At 35.6% G+C, this 12,994-nt stretch overlaps 1 protein-coding gene across 1 annotated transcript; it reads left to right on the top strand.

Annotated features, from left to right (window-relative positions):
* The first annotated feature begins 8,367 nt into the window (after positions 1–8,367).
* LOC133738375 (alcohol dehydrogenase-like) lies at positions 8,368–12,106 on the top strand. Its single transcript, XM_062165902.1, has 10 exons — positions 8,368–8,732; positions 9,598–9,734; positions 10,040–10,086; positions 10,197–10,522; positions 10,623–10,705; positions 10,786–10,861; positions 10,954–11,015; positions 11,342–11,437; positions 11,528–11,689; positions 11,806–12,106. Exons 1-10 carry the CDS (start codon positions 8,462–8,464, stop codon positions 11,920–11,922), a joined length of 1,377 nt encoding a protein of 458 aa, XP_062021886.1. The 5' UTR covers positions 8,368–8,461; the 3' UTR covers positions 11,923–12,106.
* The last annotated feature ends 888 nt before the right edge of the window (positions 12,107–12,994 follow it).

The following is a 12,994-nucleotide window of genomic DNA, read 5'->3' as shown; positions in this document are numbered from 1 at the left end:
GGCTTCATGATTATGTGATTGTTTTCCTGTTGCCTTTTGCTCGATGATAAAGGGAAAAGATGGATTTGGATGCTGATAGAATTATTAAAGTCTAAAAGATGCCGTCTCCACTGATACAGGAGATGACTTGGTGAGATTAATTGTATATCAACTGATCGACCTCACAAATTTATATCAAGACAAGTCCAGGAGCAAAAGTTATGAGCCCTCTTGTCATTAGAATAATTGAATAAACAGTGGCTTTGTATATTTTGTAATAAAGAGGTTAACTGATTTTAAATTTAGATCGTTGATGGTTTTAGTTGAGGTGTCATTTGATTTTCTGCTGGTTTTAGAAAAGGCCTATTCCTTTCTGACATAAACAAAATGATAGAAAAAGGAAGTTTGGCAGTTTACCAGTTTGGGACCATCCCTGTGATATGGAGCTGTATTTTGTAAACATAATAATTTAACCCAGGGGCCACAATATGAGCTGCAAACTCTATTTGAAGGTGTAGATAATTGATTTCTTAGTCAAATTGGGCAATGTTCTAGAAGAAAATAATGAAGTAAATGTTGTAAATATTATTATTTATGTGGATGTCCATGTAAATACTCATTAGTTATGTACTTTGATATAAACCCTACCTCTATATAAAGGAGGCTAATGAGACTGAATGAGAACACTTCTACTTCTCCCAACTATTCTCTCTCCATCTTCTCTCTACTTTATAACACGTTATCAACACGCTCTATTCTTTTCTTTAAAACTCTACGATGATCCATGAGTCCTTATGGTGCAACTCTATTGCTTCTAACCATTACTCAAGATCTATGAGTCTTATACTTCAATTTACTTTTTGCAGCAATTTTTACGTTTACTGTATAATCCTTATTGGCAAGCATGCGTCAAAGCTTTCTCTTATGTTTGCTAATTATGATCTCTAACTGCACTTTGCTTCTATATATATGGTTTAATACGATTACACTTTAGTTCTGCATATATATATATATATGTGTGTGTGTGTGTGTGGTTTCATATGATCCATGATTCGAGTACATATCCGAATGATGGTTTGGTCTCCCTTACTATTAGTTCATATATGACCCTACCTCTCTCTTTATTGATATTGAGTAACCATTAGTTCATATGGTTTCGTATACACTGATGGTTTAACACGATTCCTATATATATATATATATATATATATATATATATATATATGTATGCCGTTAACATAATGGATATATGTTTTCTGTTTCATTACTTATCGCATATTTAATATGTATTTAAATAAATTTATCTTATCTGTTTTATCAAGCATACTTACTATTCATAATACAAGTGAACCTGAAGTTTCACTACTGCTACTCGAGCCAGAAGTTTTGAGTACATATCCATTTGAACCCGAAGTTCAAAAATACGGAATGTTAGAACCTGAAGTTCTAATCATAAGAACACGAACTTGAAGCTTCGTGCATATAATTGCGATCCAATGTTCACTTTATTTTCGAACCTGAAGTTTCGATATTGATTACTTATCTGTTAAGAACCTGTAGTTCTAACACTATATATGGATCCTAACATACCTCATCAGACGATTGATCAGATGATTGAATACAATTGATTATGTATATATGGGTATATTGGTGTTTGTTTTCACATGCGTTCATAAATGGGTATAATTGCTGAAAGTTTTTAGTTGATCACGCAAATAGAATCATACCCGTTTTTCCTTTCTGACAATCCCAATTTTCTTTTGTCAATAATCATGCCTCTCTCCTTTATTTTTGGTTTTTCAACCAAAACCCAACGTATTATCCCATAAGGTGCAATAGAGGCATTAGTTTTTACTTGACTATTTAATAGCATTTTCTGGGTTTTTGTCAGTATACACTCATAAGATTTTTTTTTGTGTGTTTCCTTCATTGTCGTTAGACATCAATCCTAATTCGTCATATATTTCATGATTACAAGTATCAGTATATGCCTTATGTTGTCATCTACACATGTATTTACAAATTGATTAATATGAGAAGCAATCTTGACGTGATGAGAGTGATGACCACTATCTATGTTGATTCAATTTATGGCAGGATCAGTAACTCCCAAAGGCGGATCAATATTTTTTGATATCCAAGTTATACAATCTTACAATTATATGCATAAGTATGCTCAAAAGGTAAGGCCGTATGATATGATTTTATTGCTCATAGACGGATTTCAATGACCATTGTAAATTCAATGCGATCAAAATATTTTCTTTATATGATTACACGAGGGCCTGAAGTTCCTCAAAGATTGTGTAGTGGAAAATTGCGATATAAAGTCTCTCAAATTTATACAATTACGAGGGCCAGAAGATCCTTAGAGTTATATAATCGAGTATATGAACTCACATATTTTTGACCCCCAATAATTATAAGAGGGCCGGAAGTTCCTCAAAATTTTTAGGTATTGGGGTTACCTCCTCCACATGACAATGTGAACCTGAAGTTCCTCGAGTTACATAATCAAAATTGCTACATGAAGTTTCTCAATGCTTATACAGTTAACAAGGACCAGAAGTTCCTCAGAGTTATATAATGATCAAAACTGCATGTTGTGATCCCTGATCATAAGAGGGCCTGAAGTTCCTCACCTTATTTTGATATTATGTTCTTGTGCAATTAGAGGAGAGAAACAAGATTATCATATTTGTAAAATTAAGCAGACCAGAAGTTCTGTGTACTTTATTCATTCACGAAACCAGAAGTTTCCACTATTTATTTATTTTCTTCCCTGCAATTTTCCTATTCTGTTATGTACTTTCATTACAGTACTTATCCTTTAATTTTTTTTGTTACTCATATGGACCAGCAATCTTATACCTCGAACATATGAATTTCGAATGTAATATTTTTGAACCAGAAGTTCAAAATTTCATAGTAGAACCTGAAGTTCTAACAGTAAAACTCGAACCCGAAGCTTCGAGTACAAAATATAAATTAGTTAAAAGTGAACTTGAAGCTTCACTTTAGTCATCTCGAGCCTGAAGTTTCGAGCACCAAATTTATTTGAACCCGAAGTTCAAATTACGAAATCTTAGAACTTGCAGTTCATAGAAAAAATATTCGAACCTAAATCTTCGATTACACATATAATTCATTCACAGTTTATTTAACTTTATATCCACTTCGAACCTGAAGTTTCGAGTGGATCAAGAATGAAAAAGTTCTAGTATGTGTCACCCTCGAACCTAAAGTTTCTAGTAAGTTGTTTTCAACATGAGATTGTACAAGAACCTGAAATTCTAAATCCTGACACATCCCATTTATGAAAATGTTGTGTCAACAACATAATGCGATCGTGTTCATGGTCTTTAAAGCTCTGGTAATAACAATAATCTCAAGTCTTGTAGATCTGATTGATCGATGACTCCGGAAGAGTTCATCTAGTGGAGTATAGTTGCATTATGCACCTCCAAAAAAGACATATGTTGGAAGAGCTTGCCATCTTGTATGGGTTGTATCATAAAGCCAATTTTGAAATGGCTAAATTATAACCACAAGAAGTGGAATAATGGCAAATGAAAAGACCATATAAGTGGTGCCCAAAAAAAAATTATGGGAATGTTTTCTACATGTGAGATGGAATTAAGCATTGGGCATATGCATGTTTTGCACTCCATACTACGACGGATTTTTATCAAGCCACTCTGGAAGAGAAGTGACCAAAGTGAATTGGTTTACAAGTGACAAAATCATGTGCTAAATACAATCCTCATAGTAGAGATAAAAATTTCCTAAAGCATGAAAATATTGTACAAGTAGTCTAGACCACACTCGAATTATGGAAAACGTGTTGGTCCAAATGGCATGATTCTCCTGATAAGACTGCCATACTAAAATGTTAGCGCTCCTAACGAGGCTGCACAAATAAAGCTTGCAAAAGCTATTATAAATGATGTCATGGTTGGACATTTCATCAAATATGTCAATCGCCTGAAGCGTGACATATCTATAGGTTCCAAAGTTTTAACTACTGTGAAGTAGAGGTCATAAAGCCCTATATCACTCTAACGCTCTAGATGAGGTTATGAGTAAAAGATCCACATTCTCTAAATAAGTTCATCCATGCGATATGATTGTCCTGTAAGAGATACAAGTCTATTGAGAAACGATGAAAGCCCCAGAAGAGGCATGGGTACCCAATATTAATAAGCTATATGGATAGCTAATGCATGCATATGAGAATAGTGTGAGCACAAAATGGATGATCATCGATGATTGATATTATCTATGGTAGCTACCAAAATTATCAAGGGCTATGATGACATTGAATCACGTTCTCATACAAAATTCGACATTATTATTGGCCAAATTGGAAAGAGGCAATTCCAATGAATTTGAAACGTGATGAAATACTTGGACCTTTAACCCTACAAGGTACAAAAGGGTATTTATCAAAAGTGAAGATAAATCACTATGATACAATGTCTATTTATAGACACATGAGATTATGAATATCTTCCCTTATACGAATGACAAGTTTCTATAAGTACAGTGTCACATATAGTTGTTATATTGACGAGAGATTTATGGCACGTTGTCATTGTATATTATGAAGATCTTAAAGACACATTGCTAAAAGTAAATTGTCATTATAAGCGTATTGCTTATCAAATCCTTGAAGGATTCAAATGCAAGTCCATGAATAGTTGAAAGAGCCTGAAGCTCACTCATGGAATCAAAGAGTCTTAAGCTAGCTCATATGTACTCATTCCGTTATAGTTAACGTGACCTAAATTGCCTCAATGAGTAATATGATAAGACTACGAAATCAAATTCGAATTATGAATATAATGTTGCAACATATTCTAACTTTTGCAAAGTTATGAATTACTTAGAGCTCTTGAAAAGCTTATATGAGACATATCAATTCACAAAGATATTGATGTGTATGGCTAAGTATGTCATGATGATTTTCAATGTTTTAAACTATACAAAGTTAAATGTGTCAATTTATTTATATTGTTTAGCTATTACTTTGTGTATGAATTTCAGCATATGATATTATTTTCTAACCTTATCATATGAGGTAAGGCTTATTGAAAATCGTCTAGCTTTGTTGGTATTTCTTAAACTTTACAGGTATAAAAATTTGTGATGAGCCCCTACATGCAAAGCACACATGGTCTCACTTCAGTGATAGACACATCAAACTACTATACATGGTACATGTAGCTTATCGCATACATGAATGAGGCTTGCAACAATCAGGGGGAGATTCTCATCAGGGGGAGCATCCAGAAGCATGCTACCTAGGACATATGCGCGTTGTGCTCTTTTTGTCCTTCGACCAGGGTTATTTTTGTCCCACTGGGTTTTTGTTACCTGGCAAGGTTTTTAACGAGGCAACAATAAGCGCGTCCAATACCATCATTCATTGGTGGGCATCCAAGGGGGAGTGTTGTAAATATTATTATTTATGTGGATGTCCATGTAAATACTCATTAGTTATGTATTTTGATATAAACCCTACCTCTATATAAAGGAGGCTAATGAGACTGAATGAGAACACTTCTACTTCTCCCAACTATTCTCTCTCCATCTTCTCTCTACTTTATAACAGTAAATAAATTAAGGATAGATTTTATTTTACCTTCATGAATTTTATAATAATTTATAGGTGTTGTTATTAACGCACTTTAAATCTCTATTCACTCACCTTTCTAATTTTTTATTCTTCAAATTCACATTTATTATTAGTAAAATGTCTTAACTAACCATTTTTTGCAATTTTCTATCCCATTCTCTAATACAAATTCAACTGATCTTCACACCAAAATCCCTCAAACCCAAAAGATATGTTATGCTATCCCACCTGTTCATTTTTATTTTTGGTCAATCACTCATTCATCTATTGTTTTACCCTAATTCTTTTGCTTCAACAAAATTTGATCAATGAAAAATGAACGAGTAACTGACCAAAACCAAAAATAAACAAATGCGGTAGCATTGCATGTCTTTTGAATTTGAGAAATTTTGGTGTGAAGATCGGTTGAATTTGTATTAGAGAATAAGAAAAAAAATTGCAAAAGATGGTTAGTTAAGACATTTTACCAACAATAAATGTAAATTTAAAGAAAAAAAATGAGCAGTGTGTGAATAGAGATTTAAGGTGTGTTAATAACAACACCCTTATGTATCGGATCTAAATTCAATAGAAGAAAATAATGAAGTAAATGAATTAAGGGTAAATTCCATTTTACCTTTATGAATTGTATATCCTAAATTATTTGTGGCTTAGCACTTTCAGTTTCATTACAGGTGCCTTCATATTTATCAATTTTAATCAATCTTGTCCAACTTTTAATATTTTTGTCAACTATTATGAGATATATATTCAAATTCTCATAACTTACTGTATAATTTTGCATGCAGCGTTAGTAAATCAGCATCATACAAGGGAGCCAACTAGAGCCACGTATACAAGTGTAAATTGACGGAAAAATTAATGATTAATTGGATAATATTAATTAAAATTAGAGAGTAAACTTGTACATATGATGAAACTAGAAGTGCAGACGCATAACTTGTTTAGAGTGTAAAGAATAGTGAGGTAAAACGAAATTAGCCCATAAATTAATTTCTCCATTATTGGATCTAAATCTAAAAAGCAGTTGAACTTTTACTACAGAATTAATTGAACCAATGAAAAAGACTCATCATTTTATTTGCTCGGGACTCCAGAAGATGTCAATTATTCAAATGAGTGAAATTACACACAGTAACTCATTTTCATGAGCTCTATAGAAAAAGTTATTACCTAAGTATTTCACCTATAATTAGTTATTATTTGGACTTTTGAAAATGAAAATTATATATATTTAGAATGGATAGAAGTAAATAGATTGAACTCTACACTTATTTCTTTTTGCAACTATTCTAGTGAGAGCTCACGGTGTTCACCACCCCTGCTCCATATTCTTGTGAAAAGTATCTAACATCAAGAATATTAGGAGAAGTTACAAGGTCCTCAAGCTTGTGCTTACTCTCTCGAGGAGGAGGAGGATGCCAATGATGCTTACCAAAAAAAAAAAGAAAAAAAAAGAAGTTTATGGGGCGCTTTGCAAACAAACTAAAATTAAGTCACTTTTTAAAACAAACATATTGCTTAAGTAGCAACATTTCTGGTTTAAAGCCGTGCATGTTCATACTAGCCTGTGTTTTGATGTGATCAGGAGATTCTGGGACAGCCCACCCAATAGTTTATTATTGTGGTCACCTAACAAGTTGTTGTTGTTTGGTCAATTTGGCTAAACCAATTGTCCAATTTTGCGTCGTTGTTGGATCCATTAATATGATAGTCTCTCATTTGTGGGGATGTTTATTTTTAATCTTGCAGTTTGTTGTCATGTTATGGCAGTGAGGCAGTCAAAGGGTGACACTGCAATGATCAAAAGGCACTTCAACAAATGCGACTGTTGTGTGAGAAAAAGCGACATAGATGTTGAATTGCAAGAAGCTCTTCCTAAGTGAACCAAACATAATGCAGATGGTGTGGCAAGATTGCTGATCTTGAACAGTTTGGCCTTGTTCTTAGTATGCGCATCAGGACACACACTTGCATGGAAACTTGTGAATGTTGTTTGTTCAGATTAATTTGAAAGAGTTGAAGAAGTACAATTAGGCAAAAGCAGTTGCTGATGCGCTGGAAAGAGGGCTACCAAAGGTAGAGAAAGACAAAATATGTGCATTGTCGGGATGCCTATTATTGATAATGGTTAGCATTCTATCAATAATATTATTGTGCCTCAATACTGTTTTTATTTTCTTTATTGACTTGTAAATTTTTTTTTTTGCCTGTATTGGGTGTGCAACAAGACTGAAATAATGCCACCAATCCCCAATAAAGAAGAGTACAAGCCAACATTTGCGGTTTCGATCACATTCAGACACACAAAGCACTCAGACCTCCACCCGAATCAGAGCTCCGATGTGCTCCAGCGGCTTCAATAACGCAGAGCTTGAACCGGATGTTTAAAAGTTTGTAGAGGTTATTTTGGTAATTTCATATTTAACAGAATCAATTCAAAAAATGGATGGAAAATAGCCGCATTGGCTTGGACCTTGCGCAAGGTTCAGCTACACTACAGCAACGAATTAGAAAAACACAGACCTGCTATTGATAATAAATGGGCTGAGATTGTAGCTATTGGTAATTTGCAAAAAAAAAAAAAAAAAAAAAAAATTAATATGAACATGAAATGTGCATATTTCACAATTTCGCCCCACTTATCTAATTATCTAAATTCTAAAGACACAGAGAACGACGCCACTTGAGGTTACCACTTCCGCCTGGTCCCTACCTTCCTAAACTGCCTTCAAATTTTATTTTAAAAAAAAATGCCTTCAAATTTTACTGGACACTTTCCAGTGACCCATTTCTGGAACCCAGTCACTACTCAGTTCAATTGTAGAAGCCAAAGCAAAACAAATGGAATTATTAAGCACAGCATGGAATTGCAGAGCCTCTGCTATTTCATTTGCACCACTCATCACTCCCAATAGTTGCAATACCTCTCACTTCCAACACCCTTCTTTCCCACCTCAAAGGCTTTCTTTCCCATTTTGCCCGTACCCATTTCGCTTTGTTTCCAACAAGTCCCTCACACTGGAGGCTCGCAAGCGAAACTCAGAGCCTGAGCAGCAGCCACTTGTCAGCCCAACCATGTTCAACACTGCTGGCAAGGTGATCAAGTGCAAAGGTAGACACTTTGATCGTTGTTTCGTGCTAAACCCTTCTGTTTGATTCTCCCGTTTGTGCTTTTGGTTTCTGATAATGGAAATTGGTTTGTCTGATCATGTTGTTTGGTTTATCAGAAATCTGATCATGTTATTTTTGGAGGCACCCCACACCCTTTATTGGGTTCTCTGTTTCTGATATCTGATAATGATCAAAGTTCTCTTTATTTTGATCCTCTTTTCTTGTGACCCCCTATTTACTTGTTAAACCCTTCTGTTAGATCCCCTAATCTGACATCAAATGTGGTTTTTCACCCTATAGTCTGTTGATGGTTTTGCCCATTAGTGATTTTTTGCTTATGATCGTGATTATAAATTGCTGTTTAACTACTCCACTTTTTTTTCTTTCTTTTTTCTTCAAAGCTGTCATTGGGTTTTCTCACATTCTGTATCTAATTAGGGAGTGTCAGTCATTCTGTTCTTTAGTAATGTACTACTGTTGGTGGGAATCGTGATGATCACTCTGTCTTTTGGTTTTATTCCATCTTTTGGTCTTAGATTTGTACCATTTGGGGCTAAGCAGCTTTGTTTTTGTAATATGAACATCTAGTGGCTTGGGCTTTCTCTGGTTTTGTAACCTTTTTCTTTTTTGGATTTTATGAGTATAGTAATGTTTGGGGAACTCTAAAGTAGGTTAAAAACAACTACGTTTATTATCTGGCAATGCACTGAAACATCTGATTAATAAATTTGTTTGTTTTCTCTTCTACAATCTGTTACCACACTCAAATGTCTTGGTCTTGTAGTTAATTCCTTTCGTGAGAAGTGATTACACTGCTTTTGATCATATAATCGTTGCTAATTGATGATGGCATATGTGGATTGTAGCTGCGGTCGCCTGGGAAGCTGGGAAGCCACTGGTTATTGAGGAAGTGGAGGTGGCACCACCACAGAAACATGAAGTACGCTTGAAGATCCTCTATACCGCTCTGTGCCACACTGATGTATACTTCTGGCAAGCAAAGGTAAACCTTAAACTTATTAAAGCTTTGTCCATCATTGTTTGAACAAGGCACATTGAACAGAATGCGCGGTATGAGTATCAGCATAATGTTTAATTTCATGTCTTGGAATCTATCAGTGAAGTTGTTCTGTTTTTCAATCTATAATATGTCACTATTTATCTAATATTGTTGATGAATTTAATGCTTCCCCCAAATTAAAAATAAAAAAGGAAGATAAAACTTTTCAGTAGATCATACTTGCGATTCTAGCCTTGAAGATTATAGATGTCATATGTTGGAACTGAAACAATTCTGTTGTGTCACAGGGACAAAATCCACTGTTCCCTCGGATTTTTGGTCATGAAGCTGGAGGGTATGTGTATCTTTGAATCATAAAGCTATTTTTTAACAGGAAAATTAATACTATGCTTTTAGTTCCCTTTCATACGGTATATTTACTTTTCCTTGGGATTTTTTGCTTAGAATCGTGGAAAGCGTAGGTGAGGGTGTAACTGAACTCCAACCGGGAGACCATGTCCTCCCGGTGTTCACCGGAGAATGCAAGGAGTGCGCACATTGTAAGTCAGAGGAAAGCAACTTGTGTGATCTCCTAAGGATTAATACTGACAGGGGTACTATGCTCAATGACGGCCAGACCAGGTTTTCCAAGGATGGAAAGCCAATTTATCACTTTGTTGGTACCTCTACATTCAGTGAATACACTGTTTCACATGTTGGTTCCGTTGCGAAGATCAACCCTGCAGCGCCTCTTGACAAAGTTTGTATTCTTAGTTGCGGAGTTTGTACAGGTTCGGCTGAACAAACTTATCACATTTAATCCTTACAATGGAACATATATCACTGGTTTCTTTACTTGTAGTAATGAATCGTTTTATATGTGCTCAAAAGGTTTTGGTGCAACCGTAAATGTTGCAAAGCCGAAAAAGGGTTCATCTGTTGCCATTTTCGGATTGGGTGCTGTTGGTCTTGCTGTAAGTTATTCTTATTTCTTCTCTATTCCATTTCTTCAGTTAATTAGAACTATTCTGATGATCTTTTTGTTGCAATTTAGGCTGCGGAAGGTGCAAGGGTTTCTGGGGCTTCAAGGATCATTGGAGTTGATCTGAACTCCAACCGATTTGAGGAAGGTATAGACAATGCCTGCTCATGTTCAGGAAATACTCTGCTTGATAGCATGTTAAAAGTATGTTGATGTACTGATTTGTCACTTTTTTGACAGCCAAGAAGTTTGGGGTGAATGAATTTGTGAATCCAAAAGATCATAACAAACCTGTTCAGGAGGTGAGTACAGACAATTTTTTTGGTTTGTATTTCTTTCTAGTTGATTAGATTGTCCAGCATTTGCATTTGTCTCATCTCTCGGTTAGCACTACTCAGTTATCCTTTTGCACTTCAAAATGAGTATTTTCTTATTTCATTGCACTGCACACTGTAAAAGATCACTCCACCCTATAAGATCTGTTGAGGACTTGAAAATTTTCAAGTCTGCATCGATATATTTATACTAGTGGTTTACTGAATCAAATACATAATGACTCCTTAATTGGACTTAAAGTCGGTGGTGATTACTGTATAACAGAGACTAACATTTGAGTTTTGACATAAAGGTGATAGCTGAGATGACCAATGGTGGAGTTGATAGGAGTGTTGAGTGCACTGGAAGCATCCAGGCTATGATCTCTGCCTTTGAATGTGTTCATGATGTAAGCATCTGCTTAAAGCTTGCGTGTTCTTGTTGATTGGTTACTCTTGACGTTTAACATTGTAACTTATTTTCTTTTGTCCAAATTTAGGGTTGGGGGGTTGCTGTACTTGTTGGAGTGCCAAACAAAGACGATGCATTCAAAACCCATCCGATAAACTTCTTGAATGAGAGGACTCTGAAGGGTACTTTCTATGGTAACTACAAGCCCCGCACTGATCTACCTGGTGTTGTGGAGCAGTACATGAACAAGGTAATCGCACTTTCTTTCAGCCGTCCATTCTACAACTGGCTTTATGCTAGGTCTGATGGGTTCTCAGATACGTGTAGAAAACATTAATTTGACATGGGAGTTAATTTGGTCTGCAGGAGATGGAATTGGACAAATTTATCACTCACTCTGTTTCTTTCTCTGAGATCAACAAGGCATTTGAGTACATGCTGGCAGGAGAGGGAATCCGGTGCATCATCCGCATGGAGCATTAGAGCAGATTTACTATACTTGTTTTTATGTTAATCGAAAGAGTTTGTGTGTGTGTGTGTGTGAGGTCCTTCTAGTGAGGGATCCCTTCTTTTGTGAATAGCACCACCCTTTAAATACTAACAATCTATATGCTGCACTATTATTGGCAAATCCAATAAACATACGGTCAATTGTTTTTTGTCCTAATTTGCTCCTCTTTGGTAAAGGAATTTGAACCTTAGCAAGGCACCCCCACACTTTCAATGTTTTATACGTAGGTGTTGAGACAAAAAATATACAATTCCAAAATTTATTTTACACCAGCAAGTTATGTGGGTGAACACAAAAAAAAAAAAAAAAAAAAAAAAAAAAAAACAATATAAGCACAAGGCTTCTAGGAGAATACGGAAGTAGCAAAACAAAGGATATATGTCCCAGTATGCTTCTTCCAAAGAATACAGATTTCATTGTATTTGACCATACAAAAAGCAAAAAAAAAAATACAATGGAGATGGGAGTGTAGAACCAGTACAATTACCGCCTCTTCATGTGGATAATTAATTGGTCCATATGACCATATCTATCTCTAAAAGAAAGGAAGTATACAGCTAGTGATATATCTTGCCCGTGCAAGTTGGTGCAAAGGTGGAGTTTGAGACTGATTCAAATTCAAAGTCTCATCTATCACTCCTATAAAAGAGACTCTACATCAAAATACGAAGAGGAGGAGCATAGCAGCGTGAGAGGAACGTGAGGAGGATAGCAGCGGAGGAGAGGAAGAAAGCAAGAAAGAAGAGGGTGAGACTTTCACCACCGATGTGCACCTTTTCCTTTGCTGTTCTCAAATGATGCAGGCCTCCAACGATACCGCAGGGTATCAATATCATATATGCTCCGACACGGCGTGCCTTAGGGTGTCGTATCATCCTCAAGCTCCGACACGGCGTGCCTTAGGGTGCCGATATCATCCTCGAGCTCCGTCTGGTACCTTTGGGTACCAGGTTGTCATCGAGCTCCGGTGGTGCCTTCGGGTACTATATCATCTTCAAATCCTGGCTTTGCTCTATTAAATACCAGCGATTCAGTCCTTGTTCT

The sequence above is a fragment of the Rosa rugosa genome, chromosome 3, assembly GCF_958449725.1.
Source record: "Rosa rugosa chromosome 3, drRosRugo1.1, whole genome shotgun sequence".
In the NCBI taxonomy this organism is placed as follows: Eukaryota; Viridiplantae; Streptophyta; class Magnoliopsida; order Rosales; family Rosaceae; genus Rosa; species Rosa rugosa.
This window is presented reverse-complemented; position numbering and strand designations above follow the sequence as displayed.

Coding starts and splice junctions, on each gene's coding strand:
- LOC133738375 (XM_062165902.1), top strand. CDS start 8,462: ATGGAATTATTAAGCACAGCATGGAATTGCAGAGCCTCTGCTATTTCA. Junction 10,862..10,953: donor CTCCAACCGATTTGAGGAAG/GTATAGACAATG, acceptor CTTTTTTGACAG/CCAAGAAGTTTGGGGTGAAT. Junction 11,016..11,341: donor ATAACAAACCTGTTCAGGAG/GTGAGTACAGAC, acceptor TTTGACATAAAG/GTGATAGCTGAGATGACCAA.